This window comes from Ambystoma mexicanum, chromosome 3q (assembly GCF_040938575.1).
Source record: "Ambystoma mexicanum isolate Mex_15411 chromosome 3q, UKY_AmexF1_1, whole genome shotgun sequence".
NCBI classification, from domain to species: domain Eukaryota; kingdom Metazoa; phylum Chordata; class Amphibia; order Caudata; family Ambystomatidae; genus Ambystoma; species Ambystoma mexicanum.
In genome coordinates, this window is record NC_090926.1 from 126531575 (window position 1) to 126552547 (window position 20973).

At 48.8% G+C, this 20973-nt stretch overlaps 1 protein-coding gene across 2 annotated transcripts in view; it reads right to left on the reverse strand.

Moving 5' to 3' along the window:
* Positions 1-485: 485 nt before the first annotated feature.
* The window catches only part of TARBP2 (TARBP2 subunit of RISC loading complex), a 178749-nt gene continuing 158261 nt past the window's right edge, over positions 486-20973 (reverse strand). For both annotated transcript variants that reach the window (XM_069653283.1, XM_069653284.1), the window contains exons 8-9: positions 3093-3285; positions 486-2599 (exon numbers count right to left, since the gene is read on the reverse strand). In XM_069653283.1, coding sequence (XP_069509384.1) covers positions 2442-2599; positions 3093-3285 — 351 coding nt within the window. In that variant the 3' untranslated portion in view covers positions 486-2441. The remainder of the gene's footprint in view (positions 2600-3092; positions 3286-20973) is intronic.

Genomic DNA, 20973 nt, shown 5'->3' on the forward strand with positions numbered 1-20973 from the left:
AGACATAAAACCCCTTTGTACTTTTTGGATTCCACCATAAGGCAATTGAGTTTGCAGTCCCACATTTGTTGTAACTGTCAATGTCATAAACAAACCCAAATATGTTCAGGGTTTAGGTTTAAACTTTGTTTTAAGGGAGAAGAATCATTCTTAGAGATGTAGATTTAGGTTTTACCTTAAGGGCATAGGGATATAGGTTGTGCAGACGCAGGGGGCTTGCACGACCAGACCCAGAAGGCCTTCCTCCCCCCAAAGTGCCAGTAACAGATGCGGTTCCACACTGCCTCCCAACACACGCACCACAACTTCCAACCACCAGACAACTACACAAAACCAAATTTAAGAGGTGAGCTGCAAAACGTGTAGCACCATTTGTTATTAGGTCTATTTAAAGCAGCCAGGCATTAGAGCATTGTTTCGCCAGTTTCTGGGTAGCTTGATCTAGGCTACAGAAATGTACATATTTTGGGCTCTTAGGCCTGGAGTGATTTTAATGCTTTACTTTTAATCATGGACTTGGAATGTAACTCCAGACAAAAACATCAACAGCTTTGTAGACTTGGTTACCCTGGGGATCAATTTCACTGTGTGCTCCGCTCCGCTGAAACAATGCCCAGATACGTATACATAAAACCAGTCATGTGGGGAAGAGAAGAGCTTATTGTCAAATGCATAATCCTGTGCAACAGGATGTTCAAAGTGTGCATAGAATATCCAAGTTGGCAGTGCCATGTTCAATTTCACTGGGCCATGTAATGCGTGTTCCACTGTACAATGTAGATCATAGTACCATTAAGGACATGTCTAGGTTACTTACATGGCATAAGTCACAAACCTCTCCTGTGTATCTTCATAAGCCTCATATGTTTTAACCATGAACAACTTGTCTCTCTCCTGTGGCACTGCCAGTCTATCATACCTTAATGCATGCCTTCCCCACACTTGCACGTTCTCAATGTCACTGGGCCTAGTAAGATAGTTTTTTTTGTTCTCCCTTGTTCCCCTCCCTTGCCCCGTCGCGATCTGAAACACGTGTATGAGCGCGATACAAATAAAATATCAATACAATGCATCTCCGTATTTCCATGATACCAAATTAATCACTCCTTGGGCCCATGGCACTCCATTAGTGCCTATGGCCTATAAAGTGTCCTAGAATGCGACTTCCAAAAGGACAATGAAGTGTGTGAATCTGAAAAGAGCACAGGAGAGGGCAAGTTCAACACTGCGTAATTTCAATTTCTTGCTCGTCCAACCGACAACACCTGCAGTGTAGAGAGATATTTTGAATGTGTGCAAATCACTCATATCCCGTTCCCCACAAATAGAATACACGTGACATCATGCAAGTCTTATAGCACACTACTATTGAAACACACAGCTGTCACACAACATTAACAGTCTTTGTTTTCTAAAATCGTTTTACTTTCCGTAACAGAACAGCAGCAATGCCCAAGGTGGCATTTTTTCATAGAAAAAAAAGATTGTTTTTCCCCTAGGAGCAAACTATTCCACTGCAAGGCCTAAAATGGCCAGCATCATTTCAGGCAATGGTGAACACATCTCTACCCATCATCATCATCATCCACAATCCTGTCACTGGAAGCATGGTCCTTAAACATCTTACATCTGCCCTCCTCCAAAGGACACCAGCAGGTCTGTGTTCATTTACCTTTGCCACTCAGACTCTAAAGCTACATTTAACTTTTTTCAGTGCGTCTATCACCAGCCCAAGTAAGGAAGCAAATGTTCCAAGTTTCTGTAAACAGAGCACGGTTGTGGAAGTCTCTCTACCCAACTGATAAAAACATGCAGGAGGCTAAAGACCCTCAATGCTGACCAAGTCCCCTTTTAACCAGGCACACAGTGGTACATTCACACTACCAGCTATTATTGATGGAAAAATAGCTACTGCCCAATAGCGCCTCAAAAGCTGAAAGTTTCCTACTGCCACCAATCCCACTGCATCAGTGATACAATGACTAATCACTGCTTTCACTACTCTGAAGATGATATTCTAAAATGAATCACAGGCAGATGAGCTGACCTTGCACAGAAAGGGGCAGGAACATTAGACAGGGAAGAGGATGAACTGGGTCAGATTGTATGAGAAAAACAGAGGTCAAGTCTTTTCCAAACAAATTACAAAGACACTGGTAGCTATCTATCCTCATAATATACACAAATCCAGCAACCTTCTGGAAGTTATTTTTTTGTCGGGTCCCCATGCTCTCCCTTCAGCCTCTAGGGAGGAAAGCAGTGGGCTAGTCCATTGCTGTGTTATGTCCGAAGCAGTCCTACGCCCCACTCCGGCATTTGCTCTGGTTGGAAGTCCATCTGGAGGCAACGGAAGCTGTAGAGGATCACTTATTCATTCAGCGAGTTCAAAAGGAGAGGGGAGGGGAGGAGGGGATATGCTGATCCCGACCCCCCCTCCATTTTCACTTTCCCACCGCCATTAGTTTTAGGTACTGCAAGGCGTTGTGAGCAGCATTGGCACGTGCAGCGTCACGTGATGCAGCTGAGCCATGGCACACAGTGGTCGGTTGGGTGGAGAGTTCCACTAGGCACTGGTACAGACCGCTCAGGCTGCGCTCATCTGAAGAGAGATAAAGAGTTATAGAGCACAATTAGTGGGTTCAAATTTCCAAGACCTTACCAAAAATAGAGATCACAAGCTCCATGGCGCCTCCCATCGCAAGAGCCAGCTGAACAATATGCTCCACAACAGAGGAGCAAACCCTTTTGGTTATGCTTCTCCCATTCCTTGTGGGCCTCCTGTAAGGGAATGGCGATAGATTATATGCACTTTGTCACTCCTTTACTTTTTACTCCCATTCTCTCACGTTGCCTCACCCACCCTCTTACTGCCAACAGTTAGGCAGTTTCTGCCAGATCTCTGTTCCAGCAGAGTTCCCTAGCCTTCATTCAAACTATTTTCTGGACCCTGCTTCCCAGACCACCAGTTTTGTTCTCACTCAATAACCAGTCCCTTATGTCACCTACACGCCGGTAAGCTGTCAAGCCACATGCCCCCTCCATTGTTCCCCCTAGAGACCTGCGACCTCCTTCGTCCCCCCTTTTGCTCTCACCTATATCCAGGTAGCTTATGTTAAAGCTCTGCTCCTCAGATAGATCTTTTAAAAGGCTGCAGAACCCAGAGTTCAGGAGTCCAAGGGGCTGGTTCTTCAGGTGCAGGATCTTCTCACCCACAGAGTTCCGCAGGGAGTCCCACGTGCAGCAGAGGCTCTTCCCTTTTGCACTGTCATGCTTGTTATTGACCAGCTGATAGTAAAGGTGCAATAATAATAAAAGAAAGGTTTAAAAATGTTAATGTACCAAATGCAACCAGAGGCTTTCATCTCTGTAAATGAAAAAACAACATGCCATTTTGAAGCAGTAGTTCTAAACTGAGACAAATGTGCCATGGCTGCCCCACTATGAGCTGCTGGAGAACAGTTCCCAATCAAAGAATCTAACATGATGAAGAATAAAGAGGTGAGGGATTATTAAGAACATTAAAGAGGGCTCAAAGAAAAAAAGCCTTAGGTGAAGTCAACTCGAGGATAATACTATTGTGAAGCACGGCAACTCGAGGAAAGTGCTACTGCAGAAAACCACAATTCAGAAAGTAACAGACTCATTGTGATACATTTTGCTGGACAAGCAGAGGATGGGCTGACCTGTGCACATGTAGAAATGCATTAATGGTTTGCCAAAGTTACTGGCTTAAGGCTCTTTGGTGAATTTTGGGTCAATGCCGTTGGGACAGAATCCTCTTTTGGAGGTTTTGGAGGTTCTGGTGTCCCATTCTATGGGATCCCTAAACCTCCCCCCTACTTCCGTTGATTCCTAGATCTGACTTAAATTTTGTGGCCAGAGGGACTTCTACTGAAATCCCCCTGCCACTGCAACCCTTTTTTTTAAAAATAGTGTATGGTCTTATGGTAGTCATAGGTGCAGAGTGCAGGGGACATAAGGGGGGGGGGGGGGAACCTCACATTGACCCAGTAGAGCTGTCACCACTTCAGCTTCTGACTGTACACCCAAATGAGATTGTGACCAGTGTCAATGATGTTGGAGATTAAACTACTAACATTTAAGCCATATCTATAAACATAAACTACACGGTTAGTAACAGGGTGACTTTGAGCAGTACCAGTGATCCATCGGCAATGTTGAATTCTTTGAAGGTTGCGTGACAGTCCCAACGCAGAAAGCTGCAAGGTAACAGCAGATTACACGACTGTTGTGGATGTATTACATGTTCAGAGCTGCCCATACAACACATTGCTTTTTTCTAATTCCTTCTGTAAAACGTGCTCTAAAATGCACTATTTTCCCGTAGTTGGGGAGAGTTTGAGTGAGGGCGGAGGGAGGTGTCGAGCTTGGTTGCTTGCTCATATTCACAGCAGGGACATTTCTGCCCCTGCAAAGAAAATCAAAAGCCATTAACCATGATGGTATCCCATGCAGCTCCCAGGACAGGGTGCCTTTTAGGCACTAAATTTATTTTTGCCAGCCTATTTTACTGCATTAGAAGCCCAATGGATTACTAGTATATTTTGTGTGTTCCCAGTCTACCATTTTTGATTTTGGGCAATTCCATTGTTTGAAGAAACCATGTAGCAGGCCTCAAAATACCAGCCGGGCACCCTCACTTGTGGTCGCACAGGATGTACTGTGTGGGGGAACTTATACGGGGGGATTTTTATGGGCAGCTTGATTGGCTGGCTGCCAAAACCTTTGTGAGAGTCCCTTTGTGTGCGATTGGAGGGCTGGCTTGGGACAGTTGATAAGTGAATAGGTATATCGAAGGAAGAACCAACTTCCTCAAGCCTGCAGGTTTACCTACCTACTGGAGTATTTTGTCACAAAGTTGCTGCAGTTTAGGGCAAGGTTTGGCCCACACTGGAACGGCTAAGTGCCCTTACCCTTCACCCCAGTTTGGTTTTTGGCTGCTTGGCGCACTTCCTGATTCTCATTGGATGGGCTGGGAATCGCACGCTGGGATCGTTTCTGGCCCTGTATCAGTCTTCCCGAATTAACCTTCTGGTTGTCCAGCTGGAGAAAGGAAGCTGCCGTCGCCCGGAAGGGTGGTACAAAACCACCTCTGCTGTTCATCTGGTCTGTCCTGGGATGCTAACACCAATGCTACCTTTGTGGGACTGTTCTGCTGCCTAGTTGCACCCAGTATTGTCCATCAAGTTGTTTGGATCTGCTTGGTCGGATTCCTACGTCTTCTTGGCTTTTTTCACTCCTGGCTGGTGGGTCTCCCTTGTGGAAAGGCAGATTATTATTTTAGGTAGCCTGGATCATCGTTAGCCTTGTGTTCAAGTCTCTGGGTGACCGAACCCTATAACTCTGCCTGCAAGAGAACATCTGTACTCCCAGGAAAAAAGGCTCGGAAACTGCAAAACAACCAAGGAACTGCTACCGTGAGAAGTTACCCCTGGGTCCCACGCCGGTGGGTTATTCTTCAAGTGTACCCTCAAGGGTTCCCGTGGTCCATGGTAGTGGGTTTCTGCAGGTTCCCTGGTACAGCATTTTGCCATAAACATACTTTGGCCCAAATCTTGCTTGGTTTCTTTTTACTGGGGCTTGAACCTGGTCCTGGAGCTCTTCAAGGGGGCCTTCTCACGAATCCCCCTGGGAACTGTTGCCGTCTTCTCACATTATGTGGTTAGAATTCAGACTTTCTTCACCTTTCCCCTACAGAGTTCTCATTATATCCTATGGGGTACTATTCCTGCCTTGGGAAAATCTGCATAATAACTTATCAAAGTTACTTACCTGAAGATCAGCATCTTTTCTGGACCGCCTACAGTCACCGTTTTATTCAGCAAAATACTGGAATGTTACCATTTATTCCAGATGTTATCTTTCATTTTAAGGCTTGTTAATACAATCCAGTCTACTGAAAATGCAGTCACATTGTATAACTTGTGTATATTTTCTAGGGGTGCAATGAGAACTTCCTGGTACAGTCTCAGGAGTCTAATCTATACCTAACCTTTGGTGGTTTGGTGTGCATTGATAACATTTATACTATGTGCTAGAAGAATAGGAATGACTGACCACTTTGTGTGTGGAATTTGGGCTTCTGACCATTACTGTATAAACGTATGTTATTATTGTCTAGGACTCCATTTTATTCTCACTTCTTGGCCTTGAGTTCCTTACAATGTATAGGGCCTATCACCAGGTAGCAGGCTTAAATCTTAGTATTAGGAGTGGTCTGGACGTTCAGTGACTGTTACGGTTTTTAGACATACACTGTATGTAATGTATGGTCTGTGAATTCATCTTTTCATCATGCCTTGGTACCAGATGGTATTAAAGAAGTTAGAGACACCACATGTAAAGAAGTAAGGACTTAGTCCCAGGGACACATCTAATCTTAGACCAACTACTAATTCACACGTATTACAAATAATTGAAAAAGTTGCTTTTTTACAGCTCGAAGAACACCTGAAAAAAGCCAACCTTTTGCACCCGAAGCAATCTGGCTTCCGCCCACATCAAGGGAACGAAAGTGCCCTAATTGACTTGCAATCCAGTCTGTTACATGATGGACCAAGGGAAAACAGAATTACTGGTCCTATCGAATCCCTCTGCCGCATTCAAACCTCTGGATCACAACCTTTTACTGGACAATCTTGCTACATCAGGTCACTGCTCAGAGAACGCAATCTTTCCTGAGAAATAGAAAGTCAACAGTGCTATGGGGTAGTGCATCCTCCAACTCAGCCCGTACTGTCTAAAGGGTACCAAAGGATGCAAGTCTGTCACCAGTGCTATTTAATTGTTACATCAAGCCGCTCTGGAATGCTCGCTAAGCAGGGCGTGACATTTACAAACTACGCTGATGAGACACAGTTACTGTGGGAACTTGAGGGGACATATGAGACAGATTCGAACATGCGCCAATCAATATATGTCAGTATCACAACTGGATGTCAAGAAACTGAATGTGTCTTAATAACAACAAGACAGATGTTGATTTTGGTCTCTTATCAGGCCAGGGCTAAGCTTACATGTTCCGTCTCTAGACTTGTTCGGCGCCCGGATGCATGCAGGCTTTTGGCACTATATAAATAAAATGTTTAATCCAAAGTCCTTATTTGACCAAATAGAAATGTAATTTTGTTAGAAGTGTACTTAACAGTGTAGTCTTTGGAGGCAACTGTGGTGACTAACTGTACTTTGCTATGAGCCTTCAGTCTTCGTTCCTCTGTCCCACCCTCTGTCCCTCCAGTTAAGCCTGGCTGCTCTGCCACAGCGAGTATTATAGAGGGGCCTGTTCTACCTTCTTTTTGCAAACCTCTTTTGCCATTAGTGAGATTGTTCCACAGCCCTCTGGGAAGGGATGTTAAACCAACTAAGCACATACATGCAAACCATTAATACAAAAAAAACAACAATCATTTGTTGGGAACCCCACTGTCCTTAACATTGAGCACTTCATTTTTATTTTTGACAGTTCCAATGAAAAGAATTTGCCCTCAGCCAAATATAAATTAAACTTTTTGGCCTCTCAGAGAATGTTTGCGAGTACCCTTGGTCATTATGAGATTTATCATTTATAGATCCATTTTTTCTCCAAAAGAGGATAAACACGAGGCAGGGGGTTAAGCTTTGGTGGAGTGTTGTGATGTATATCCGTACAATAGCATTAGTGATTGTTGGCCTTGGACCTGGAGTCTAAACGTTTCTGATTAATTACTTTTTGGTTGCCTTAAACTTTAGATCAGCGCTTAACACTCCGGTCTGGATTTTATTTATTCATCGGACATTTGTATGGTGTCTATACACACGTGTTTCCAGGCGCCACAAGACAAGATGGGAAGGGACAAGGGAATCATGAATGTAGAACAACAAAACGCAGTTCTATTGGCCTTGTGACAATCATATCAAGCAAGTGCTTCAGAAGGTGTTAAGTGCAGGGGGAGGGGGTAGAGGGAGAAGTGCAGCAGTGGGGTGTCCCCAGGGAAGGGGGCAGGGAAGTGCTGGGCGGGCAAAGGTGGCAAGTGCCATGGAAAAAGGGGGAAGGGAGGAGTGCAGTCAGCAGGGAGGACCAAGTTGGGCTAGTCTGGGAAAGGGAGACCGAGGGCAAATGCTGGCAAAGGATGCAGGAGGGACTGGTGGGGGTTGGTATGGCCTCTGAATGACTCAGGAGGGACTAGTCCCCCGGCGCAGCGGCAGAGGGAGGGTTAACATGGGAGGGGGAGAGGGAAGGAAGAGGAGAAAAGGAAAGTCTTGAAATGTTTCTGAAACTTTAAACGATCCGGCTCAAGTTGGAGGGGGGGAGGGAGGCCATCCAGAGGGAGGAGCCAGTTGAGGAAAGGGAGCTACCTTCCACTCTATGCTTGGAGAAACATTTGACCTGCAAAGAGTTGGAGACAGTGGACCAAAGGACTCTGGGAGGGAGGTTTTTAGGGAAGGAAAGCTGGATGTAAAGAGGTCCCAGGACCCGGACAGCCTTGTGGATGATGCAGAGGGTTTTGAATTTGATCCTTGCGGTCACCGGGAGCCAGTGGAGGAGAGATTTTAGGGCTGGAGAGATGCAGCCCCTGGGCTTCAGGCCAAGGATAAGTCTTGCAGTCCTATTTTGGATTAGTTGGAGGAGGCGAAGGGAGGAAAGGGGCAGATTGAGGAAGAGGCTGTTGAAGTAGTCTAGCCCAGAAAGAACCAGGGCTCTGGAGACCTTGAGCTTCTGGGGGAAGGTGAGGAAAGTAGAATGTCCCTGAGAAGGTGAGGTTGAAAGTTAGATTTCTTTTGTGTGGAGTGAGAGAGGAGTCAAAGATGATTCCAAGGTTTTTGCCTCAAAGGTGGGTGAGGGGATGGAACCCACGGAGTCTTGCCAGAGTGAGAGGCGGGGTAAAGAAGCAGGCTCCCCAATGAGTAGGATCTGTTTTACTGGCTTGAACACAGATCATTGGCAGAGCAGCACGCCTGAATAGCAGTCAGGTATGTGGGAGGAGCTAGAGGATGGCAGCTTGAAGGAGAGCTGTGTGTCATCTGCATAACACTGGAAATGAGGGGAGAAAGTGGAGATCAGGTGGGCCAGAAGCGTCCGGTAGATGTTGAAGAGCCATGGTGATAGAATGGAGCCCTGAGGGACCCCACAGGTAGAGAGTGTGGAGGAGGGGAGAAAAGGACCCATTTGCACTTGCGAGTGTCTGTTTGAAACGAAGGAGGTAATCCACGCCAGTGCCCCGTCCATTATGTCTAGGGTATCATGGAGACTGTTTAGGAGGATGGAGTGGTTGACTATGACAAAGGCAGAAGAGTGATCGAGGAGGAACAGAACAGAGGGAGGGTTGGAATCCAGGCTGGAGAGTAGGTCTTCACGGGTGCTCAGGAGAGCTGTTTCTGTGTCTGTGGCAGCCCTAAAAGTGGACTAGTGGTTGTGGAGGCAGCTGGCCATTTCGGTGTGGATGGGCAGTTGGGTGATGGCAGCTTCTCCATAAGTTTGCCTAAGAAAGGGGTGATAGAGATAGGGCGACAGTTAGCAAGAAGGGTCAGCTGACGGCTTTTTTAGGAGAGGATGCACAAGAGAGTGTTTGAGGGGTTGGGGGGAAGGAGCCAGTGGCAAATGAGTGGTTGCAGAGGTTAGCCAAGGCTAGAAGGAGAGAGGCAATGTCGTCCTTGATGGTTGTGGAGGAGCAGGGGAGCACCTGTTTTGAGGAGACTTTCATAGAGCTGACGACTCTAGAGATCTCATAGTGCAATGTGAGACAAAGGAAAGTATGGGGGTAGAGGGAGGGGCAATGGAAGCCATAGAGGGGGTAAGGTGGTGGAGGTGGGGGAGCAGATGACAGAGGACAGGATGTCTAAAGTGGGTGCGGGTGAAGGGGAGGGAAGAGGAGTCTGCGGTAGGCTTGGCAAGTTCCTTGCAGATTTTATAAAGTTCAGCTGTGTTGTTGGTGGCTCCAGACATACAGGCTTGGACGTGAGCCCTCTTCTTTGAGCAGATGGAGAGATGGCATTGCCTTGGGAGTAGGTGGCAGGCCAGTTTGTCAGAGAATAAGCTGGATGCCTGCCACTACAGCTCTGCACTTGCGTTTCAAAGTGCCCAAGTCTGAGTCATACCAAGACTTGCATTTGGAGGCAGACTTCATGCGGATCCTCATGACAGGGGCAAGGATGTCCAGGGTGTTGGAGATAGAGGTGGAGGTTAGCAAGAACAGAGTCTGAGGGAGAGTGTAATGAAGGGGGCAGAGGAGGGATGAAGGAAGAAGCAAATGCAGCGACTGACATACCCTACATTGGTCAAATGACGGAGAAGGAGACTGGCAGTGCAGGTGGAGGTGTCAGGAGACAGGGACGGTCAAGGTGGGAAGAGAGGAATAAGTGGTCAGACCAGGAGAGCGGGGTAAAGAAAAAGTTACTCTCTTACCTGGTAACGTTCTTTCGATGGGATGGTACGACGATGTATTCCATATCTTTGACAGTAATCACCACAGCTGTGCTGCTTTGGAAACATTTTCGGCGTCCTGCGTCGATGATGTTGATGCACCGTCCCCGAGGACCTCCTCCGATGGCCGATGTGATAAGTAGGACGCACGACGACCATAGCCTCAGTTGTAGTTTTTTCCCCCCAGAACGTGTGACACCAGTCTTCTGCCAGTCAGACACACAAGGCCTTGCGGAAACGTAAGCTGCAATCGCATAAGAAATTCTGCAGCGGGGAAGGTAGGGAGGGAGCGATATGGAATATGTCGTCGGACCATCCCATCGAAAGAACATTACCAGGTAAGAGAGTAACTTGTTCTTCGAGGGGATTGGGTCCTCCGACGTATTCCATATCTTTGACAGACTCCCAAAGCAGTACCAAAGCAAGGAAGTGGGAAAAGAATTTAGAAAACCAAATTTAGCATGCCCAATCAAATTGCAGAATAAAGCACTGCCTTGCCAAAGGCAAGATCCTGTCCTCGGATGGAATCGAGGGAGTAGTGACGTACAAAAGTATGTACAGAAGCCCAGGTGGCTGCATCACAGATGTTACGAATAGGAACACCCCTCTGTAGGGCAGTAGATTCAGCCATACCCCTGGTAGAATGGGCCCGCAAGCCAGCTGGTGGGTCCTTATCCGCCAAGCGGTAACACTCTGAGATAGCCAAAATAATCCGACGAGACAAAGTCTGTTTCGTCACAGCTTGTCCCAAACGCTTTCCAGCGTAACCAATAAAGAGTTGATCGTCCACGGGCCATGCGTGAAATATAAAAGCTCAACGCTCTCCTAGGATCAAGCCTATGGAGCCTCTCCTCTTCCTTACCAGGATGCGGAGGAGGATAGAATGCCGGAAGAACAACCTTCTGGCCCAAATGAAATTCTGAAACCACCTTCGGAAGAAAGGAAGGACGAACTCGAAGGACAACCCTGTCCTTATGAAACACAGTGAAGGGTGGCTTAAATGAAAGTGCCTGTAACTCACTCACTGCGAGCGAAAGTAACCGCAAGCAAAAACACAGTTTTAAGAGTTAACAGTCTCAAAGGGAAAGAATGCAACGGCTCAAACGGAGCACCCATAAGAAACTTAACAAGGTTCAAATCCCAACCGGGCACTAGAAAAGGTGACGGAGGGAACACATTAGTGAGCCCTTTCAAAAACTGAGAAATTAAAGGAATCTTAAAATAGGAACATTCTTCAGACAAGCGCTTAAATATGGACAGCGCCGCCAGGTAACCTTTAATGGTACCCACTTGCAAGCCCCTGTGGGCCAAAGAAAGCAAAAAAGACACAACCATGGGAATGTCACATTCAAAAGGATCCACATTCTTAACTCTACACCAGTCGCAGAATTTACGCCAACGGTACAGAGACTTTGTTGCCGGCCGTCTGGCCGAGAGCAACACCTCCAACACGTCTTCAGGGAGGTCCCAATCCTCATACCTCAACCTTTCAGAAGCCAAGCGTGAAGGTTGAGGGATCTGACCTCTGGATGGAGAACCTGACCCCCCCCTCCCGTGAGAGCAGATCGTCTCGGTAGGGAAGGCGACGTGAAGGGTAGATGGACAAGTCGAGAAGGTCCGGGTACCATGTCCACCGGGCCCACGCCGGAGCAATGAGGATCATCCGGGAACCGAACCTCCGTAACCTCCGCAGTACTTGCGGAATGACGGGGACTGGAGGAAACGCATACAGCAGTGGGAATGACCACTCCACCACGAACGCGTCTCCTAAGGCTCCTTTTGGAGGAAATTCCCGCAAGCAGAACATTTCGCAATTCCGGTTGACACTGGAGGCGAAGAGATCCACTTGAGGGGTGCCCCAAAGGGCGAAGATCTCCAGGAGAATCTCCTGAGCCAGCTCCCACTCGTGAGAGATCGTGCTCTGCCTGCTCAGAGCGTCCGCCGTCTCGTTGTCGTTTCCAGCCAGACAAATCAGCCGAGATCAAAATTTCCTGCTGGATGGCCCAGAACTCAAGCTGCATCGCCTCCCTGCACAAAGGAAGTTACCCTGCCCCCCCCCCCTTTTGTTGAGGTAGTGCATGGCCACTGTGTTGTCCGTTAGGATCAGGACACTCTTTCCTCGCACAGTCGGCAGAAAAGACGGCCCTCAGCTCCAACAGATTGATATGGAGTCAGGACTCCGACGGAGACCAACGACCGCCGACTGTCCACTCGTTGGCATGAACTTCCCGATCCCGTGAAGGATGCGTCCGTCACGATCGTCACCTCCGGCCAGGGAAGCCAAGCGGAGCCCCCTTCATCAGATTGCCTTTGATGGCCCACCACAGAAGGTCCTAGGCGACTGAGGGCGGCACCTGAACAGGGTCTGACATCCTGCCTGAAAATTGCGACCACTGCATCTTGAGTGCCCACTGCCAAGATCTCATCCGCAGATGAGCCTCAGGCACCAGAAGAATGCAGGATGCCATGAGGCCGAACAACCTCAAGAACTCGAACGCCAGGAGCGTCTGGGCAAGTTGAAACTTGGGCACCATCTGCTGAATGTGAAGAGCCCTCAACTACGGAGTAAAACACACCCCCAGGGATGTGTCGAGCGCTGCTCCGATGTACTGGAGCCGCTGTGTTGGCGTCAAATGGGACTTCTTCAAAATTGAGGGAGAAGCCCAGCTTGTGAAGGGAGTGGCAGGTGACGGACAGATGATCCAGGACTTGCTCGGGAGAGCTCCCCCTGATCAACCAATCGTCCAGGTAGGGGTAGACATGAATCCCCCTTTCCTGAGATGCGCTGCTACCACCGGTCATGAGCTTGGTGAAAACCCTCGGGGCGGAAGTCAATCCGAACTGCAGGACCCGAAACTGAAAGTTCGAGTCGCCAACCGCGAACCTCAAGTACTTCTTGTGCTTGGGATGGATCGGCAAATGGAAGTAAGCATCCTTGAGGTCGAGAGACACCAACCAGTCCTGAAGTTGAAGGGCCTGGAGGACTGGAGAGAGAGTAACCATCTTCAACTTGTCCTTCCTGAGGAGTTTGTTCAAACCGCGCAAGTCCATGATGGGTCTCAATCCCCCCCAGTCTTTTTTCGAAATCAAAAAATAAGGGGAATACTATCCCTTGTTCCTCTCCGCTACAGGCACCAGTTCTATGGCGCCTTTCTCCAGCAGGGCTTGAATTTCCTGCGCAAGGAGCGGATCCGGATTCTTCAAAGAGAGGTTCCCAGGTGGATTGTCGTGAGGCCTCTGCCGAAAGCGAAGACAGTAGCCGTGGGTTATGATCTCCAGAACCCACACATCTGAAGTAATGGCACGCCACTCTACAAGATGCTGCGCCAGCCTTCCCCCAACCGGCGAACCATGGGACATGGCCTCATGACTGAGTGGTAGCAGCTTCAGTGTTGCTTGAGGGCAAAGAGGCAACTGCCCGAGCGGCCTTGGCACGTCGAGTACCCCGTTTTCCACCTCTGGTACTCCTACGGTGGCATCTTTGACTGACAGCTCCTCTCGCTTTACTGAAGGACGAGTAATAACAAAAGGAACCTCCCCTCCATTGTTGTCCCCTAGGACGAAAAGGCGAGGGTTGTCGAACTGCAGCGCCCAACGAGTTTGCTGCAGCTTTGGAGGTCTGCAACCTCTCAAGGCTCTCGTCAGCCTTGCTGCCAAAAAGATGTTCACCGTCAAAGGGCATGTTGAGGAGCCGAGACTGCACATTAGGAGCGAATCCCGACTTCCGCAACCACGCAAACCTGCATATTACGGTGCTCGCCGCCATGGACCAGCTGACACAATCTGCCATGTCCAAACCTGACTGAACGGCCTCACACATGGCATCCTTGCCATCCTGGACCATAGCAAGGAAACCATCCCGTTCGTCCCCTTCGGGAATATATTCAGACGCTAATGCAACACAGTTCCACAGAGTGTGTGTGAAACGAGACAAGGCACATACGGAGTTGGCCACCTGAAGCGCCATACCCCCTGAAGAAAACACTTTCTTCGCCCAGCCATCAAAACGTTTGTCGTCCCTATCCGGAGGGATGGTAGGATACGACGCCTGCTTTGCCGGGGCCGTAGCCACCTGCACCACCAAACTCTCCGGAGTGGGGTGCCTGGACAAGTAGCAGGGGTCGCTACTGGCTGGACGGTATTTTTTCGCGACAAAGCCTTGCCCACTGCTGGGAGACTCTCCGGAGCAATCCAAACCACCGCCACCCTTCTCTGCAGAGCCATATGAAACAGCAGTACCGGGTCAGTGGGGGGACCAAGATCGAGGATGCCAGTGAGATCATCCTGAACAAACTCCCCTGGGGGAGCTGACCATCCCAAGTACTCGGTTACCCGAGACATAAGGCGCCGGTACGAAGAATCAGCAGGAGTGCCAGGCTCAGGCCTACAAAACTCCACCTCCGGAGAGGTGTCCAGTCCATGGCATCATGCATTGACTGCCTCAGGTCATCGAATTGGCTATGGCCCGAGAGAAGCTCATCTGGCACTGTAACCGGAACTAAGCCCTCATCAGAGCCCTCATCACCCTCTGAAATGTACTCCAGGCGGTGAGAGGAAGACACCTGGGGACCAAAGCTATGCCTGACCTTAGCCCGAGCCTTTCTAGGGGCTTCCCCCGTGCCACGGGGCCCCTCCGACACCACCGCCTCGAAAGGCATCGAGGGCGCCGTACGAATCGGCACCGAGAGAATCGGCGTCGACGTCAGCTGCAGCGCTGGCAGCATCGACGGCGTCGACACAGGCCTCAAAGCCAGAGCTCCGAGCGTGTCCTTCGACGACCTCGGCGCCATAGGCGTCGACGTCTTCCTTGAGGACTGCACAGGATCACGCGGTCTCGAGCGCGTCGAGGACCGGGACCTGGAACGGGCATGGCGAGAACGGTTACCCTTGTCGGAGCGGGACCTCTCCCATGAACCGTGCCGACCACTCGAGCCCTAAGGCGTGCGAGCGGTGTCTCTCGACCGATCACGACCGACCCCACTCGGAGGCGCGCACGGACCGGTGCCCTGCGATTCGAGAATCGCTAACATCTTTTTCCCGAAGGAAGCCCATTCCTCCGGTGTCTCTTGCATGGTGGGATAAGCGACTTGCCGACGGGCGGAGTCCTCGGAAGAGGACGGGGAAGGCGACCGATGCGGGCACTTCCTGGAATGCCTCGAAGAGGCAGAGGAGTGGCGAGACCAACTCCTGGAAGGAGACCCACTGGACCTCCGACGAAGACATGGAGAGTCGCCTCTCGAATCATCCGTCGAAAGCCCCGCAGACCTCGACTTCTGGGGCTTAGACACCCTACCTACCGACAACTTCTTCTTGCGCTCCCTGGCAATCGACAGTCGTCCGTGTCGTGGGCCTCCTCGAGGCACTAGAGGCAGGCGTTGTGCGAGTCCGTTACCGACATCTTGGACCCACAGTCCCCGCATTTCTTGAAGCCTGAACGTGGGGTTGAAGACGAGGTAGACATCGTCACGAACAGGCTTCTTCACAAAACCGAACAGGTTCAAAGAACCGAGAAGATTACTACCGAAACTCCAAAGAGTCAAGGCTTACCGAGATTCACGAATCAAATATGTTCGTGGAAAAAAACAGAACTGAGGCTACGGGCGTCGTACTTATCACATTGGGTGACGTCGGCCGTCGGAGGTGGTCCTGTGGGACGGCGCATCGACGCAGGACACAGACGCGAAAAATTTTCCGAAGCAGCACAGCTGTGGTGATTACTGTCAAAGATATGGAATACGTCGGAGGACCCAATCCCCTCGAATAAGAGGGTTAGAGGGCTGTCTGTTGAGATGAGAGCATCTAGAGTGTGTCTGGCCGAGTGGGTTGGGCCAGAAGGAAGGATAGAGAGGGAAAGTGTGCCACTAAGGTTGCGGAAGAGAACAGTGGCCCCATTGAGAGAGTCGAGATGGATGTTGAAGTCCCCAAGGAAGATAAGCTTGGGGGAGGAGGCATATCGGCCCATTCTGAGAGGAACACGGTCCAGGGGGGTCTGTAGATGGTAGCAAGGGTAAGAGAAAGTAGTTGAGAGCCTCCAGACTAAGCTTCCAAAAGACAAGTAGGTTAGAGTGGGGTTGATGGTGGCAGGAATCCACTCAGGGAAGATCAGAGCCACTCCACCACCAGCCGGGAAAGGTCTAGGATTGGACAGGATCTTGTAGCCTTCAGGGAGAAGAGTGTTAAAAGCAGTGATAGAGCTGACCTTGAACCACATCTCAGTAAGAGCAAAGGCGTCAAGGAGGTGACATGTCAGAGGAATGTTTGATAGAGTGAGAATTGAGGGTGGCTAAGTGAAGCTGGTTGCCCCCTTTAAAAGATTTATGAGGGGAGGTGGAACAGGGGTGGGGTACACCACTGTGGTCGAGGGGAAGGGGGAGGATGGGTAGAAGGAGAGGGAGGGAAGTTGAAGAGAGAAGGAAGACACCTGCCAAGGAGGCAGAGGTTGGGATCAGAGCCCTGGGCCATGATAGAGCCACTCAATGCCTCTGGGCTGAAGTGCACTTTACAAATCCAATAAATAAAACTAAATTATGACATGAATGGTGCATAGTGCGCCAATAGCACTTCCCATCTGGTGCTGCCAGTAATGGGAGGAGGAGAAAGGGAGAGGACAGAGACCATATGGTGGGTCCATAGGTTAGAAGGAACAGCAAAGAGAATGTCAGTAATAGTCTGTCTAGAGGAGACATTGATGTAGGTGTCTGCAATGGGCAGACCAGAGTTGGAACTCAAGAATGCCTTGTTTAGTTTCTTCCTTCCAGACTTTGTGAGAGAGGGAGGATAGGTCATGGAAAAGCAGTTAAAAAAAGATGGGGAGACAGAGTGCCATGGGGGCACAGGGGGGGGGGGGGGGGGGAGGGGTCAAGCACTATGCAACAGTAGAATTACACCAGGGAGTCAAGCAGATTATTGAGCACGTTGGATATGCCCAGATATACAGATTAGTTACAAAAATGGTAGGACACCTAAATTCGGTTTTAGCCAAAAGCACTAAAAGCAATATAAAATGGTGGTGGATGCGCAGTTGGAAGAACATCAGACAATAGAACAGTTATACATCACACGTTATTCATTTCTAGTTCATTTTTTGAAGTAGGGCATTAAAAGAGCCTTAGCAGTCAGAATGATGATGCACATCAAGATGCATGGTGCTGATGGTGTTAAGAGCCATGGGTTACAGGTAGGGGAAGGAGCGGGCAGTAACTAGAACAGATAAAGTGTCCAATGAAGGAGTGGGTCCAAGAATTGCTTACCAGGGATAAGACCAGTGCAGTCCTTCAGTTGCTCCAGGACTTTGACTATGGGGAAGTTCAACATATTGGTGAATATTGATTTCAGTCTTTGCAAGTAGTCCTCATAGGGATCCAGCACAGATTGAAGAGGACTGGGAAACTTGGCTGGTTCTTTGGACTAACCATGTCAGAGAGCAGTGACTTGTGTCGTCTAGTAGAACATGGTTGCTGAATCCCATACGTTATGTGATTATCCAGTGGTGGCCAACTGTATAGAAAGGTCAACTACAAGCGGAGATGGATGGATGTATAGAGTGTCACCCACAACCTTAATCTTGAGAGCTTTAAACATGGTTTGAACCTAGATTAGGATGGGTATGTAGCACAGGATGAATTAATTAAAAATCTTTAAAAAGGGTTATGGTCCATTTTAAGTATCAGCCACAATCCTGCTGCTAGAGCTAAAGGGCGTACATACTACCACTGGAAATAATATTCTGTTTTCAGCATGAGTTGGGATTTCTGCACTAAAAAGAGTAATCAGATTCTATTGCCTACTTGTACTGAAATTAGAAAAAGTATAGCATGCACCAATGACCAGTGGGAATATATTTTAGGGCTCTGCGGGGCATGACAGCCTGCGCTCCTTTACCGTGTCCTGTTTAGTTTGGGTGAACCTCGAATCTTTTCAGCAAAATCACCTATAAAATTATAAAGTTTGATCTAAAAATGCCTAATATATGGGTGGTTCATGTTTTACTCAAGCTTGCATGACCAAAACTAGTTGGTTTCTGGAGGTCTGCAAGAGAAACGAACGATTGTTGCTATAATCGATAACATTGCTATGTGGAAGGGCATGTGCGGTAGCAAGGTGACGGAGTGGAGGGAATATGATTTTTATTTTGAGCCTTTTTGTGCACCCTAATCATCTTCCAGTAAAGGACTCTGGATGTATATAGGAACCAGCACCAATGTTTTCTGATAAGGCTGAAATGGTCCCAGGGCTGTGTTGCTTGAGAAGGTGGGAATCCGTTTTCATGCACTTCAACAATTCTTAAGTGAATTGAAGAAGTAGCATACCCACCAAAAACATCGTCTGAGAGAAGGGGGCGGTTTGGGGGTGTTCTTTTACAGTAGTGACAGAAGTCTTTCCTTTTAGCCCAATCCAATATTCTGTAATACTCTGCAACATTTGGTTCTCCAGATTGTTTAGGACTACAGCACCATCTGCCCTAGCCAGCAAAGTAGATTGTGAGGGGATCATGGCTTAGCAGTCCAAAACATCTGGGGAGAGTCCCAGGCTGCATAATTAAGATGTAAAGTATTGTTAAACTAATAAGCCACAACATGAATACCGTTTCAACCATAATGCTCAGAATGTGGATACCAAAGTGGTAAGATCCATTTCTATTCAGAAAGAACATGTGCAGTGATTTTAATTCTTAGATTGAAATTGATATAACTATGGCATGTGTGCCCCTTAACAACTTTGTCATGAGTAATATTCAAAGGAGCTTACATGCCCTAACGTGTTACAGTACTTGAATTGAATTCAATTACTGAGCATTTAAGTGTATAAATTAATAGTTACCCTAGAGACTAACGTACTCCTAGTCCATAGTCCCCTTTCCTCCATACTGCATGGGGATCCCTAGCTAGGGACGGGAGACAACCTTTTTCACCAGCAAAAAACCTTTCCCTTTAAATCTAGAGGCGTCCGGGGTCGCAGTTCCGGGAGCATGCGCTCCCATGACTCCACCCACCGGTGCCACTCCTCATTCCCCATTGACACGTCGACAATATTAACATTACCTAATTACACCAGTATTAGGGGGGAGGATGTTGAGACATATGGCGGAAAGGGGACTATGGACTAGGAGTACGTTAGTCACTACAGTGAGTAACTATTAATTACTCCTACGTCCCATCCCCTTTCCGCCATACTGCATGTGCAATTGCAACTGAATGTAGCCCCAGGGTGGAGAGGAGACCCTCCTTAAGCAAACAAGTTCCTTAGAACCGCCTGTCCGATATCTGCATCTGATTTAGAGCCAGCATTTAAACAGTAGTGCTTACAGAAAGCCGAAGGGGTGGCCCAGGTGGCCGCTCTGATGACCTACCATGGAACCTGCAGCTCGAAGGCGACAACCGTGGAGCGTGGGCGTGCATGTTAGCTGGAAGTGGTTTGTGCTGCCCTTCATAGGCCTCCTTGATGGCCGAAACCATCCATCTTGCTAAAGAGGCCCTGGATGCCCGATTACCTGGCCTTGACCCCCCCCGTACCCTAAAAAAGGTGACAGAGCGCGCGACTTGCGGAAACTCTTAGTCCTGTCCAGCTAGAATTTCAAAGCGCGTCTGACATCCAGACAATTCAAGACCCTCTGACCATTGTCCTTAGGATCCGCAAAAAAAAAAAAAAAAAAAAAAAAAAAAAAAAAAAAAAAAACGTAGGCAAGACTATCTCCTCGTTTAGATGGAAAGCAGAAACTACCTTAGGTAGGAACGCGGGGTGCGTTCTCAGGACGACCTTATCCTTGTGAAAAGTAGTATAGGTGTTCTGATGTCAGAGCCTGGACCTTGCTGAGACTGCGAGCAGAGTTGAGAACTCCCCCGCCCCGCAACAAGGCTGTTTTAATTGTGACCAAACTGATATCCACGGACGCCATTGGTTTGAAAGGTTTGTGCACCAGGGCGCTCAACACTACACTGAGGTCTCACACGGGTTGCGGCTTCTTGATGAGCGGGTAGAGCCTGGTGAAGCCAGCCAGATACAGTCTAACCAGAGGGTTGGAGGAGGAAAATACCTCCTCCTCGGAATTCCAGTATGCCCCTATGGCTGCCAAGTAGGTGCGGCAGGTGTCAATTTGCACCCCTGAGTGAGCGGTTGTGCTGAGAATGAGAGCACATCGTCCAATGTGCAGGTAAGGGGGCGGGGTGGGTGCCAATCTCCTTAGAGTCTGTCCAGTGACAGAACCTCGTCCATTTACTTTTGTACCGGCTCCTAGTAGCCTAGCTCCTAGCACCCTGAATGATGTCCAGGTTGGCCTACGACAGGCTCAGATGCTTCAGTGTGACCTGTTCAGGAACCACGCCGCAAGGGCTAATTTCTGTGGGTCGGGTGGATGACCTCCCCCACAAGCCCTGCGCGACGAGGGGAGCTGGGACCAGTGGCAGGTGAATGGGGGGCCTGTCCGAGAGGCTGAGGAGCTATCAGAATGATGTGGAGGGGACACAATTCTCTTATGTTGCAGATCAGCGGGTGGATCAGGGGTGAGTGAGGGAATGCATACGCTGCCATGTCATTCCAATGTATCTGGAGTGCAT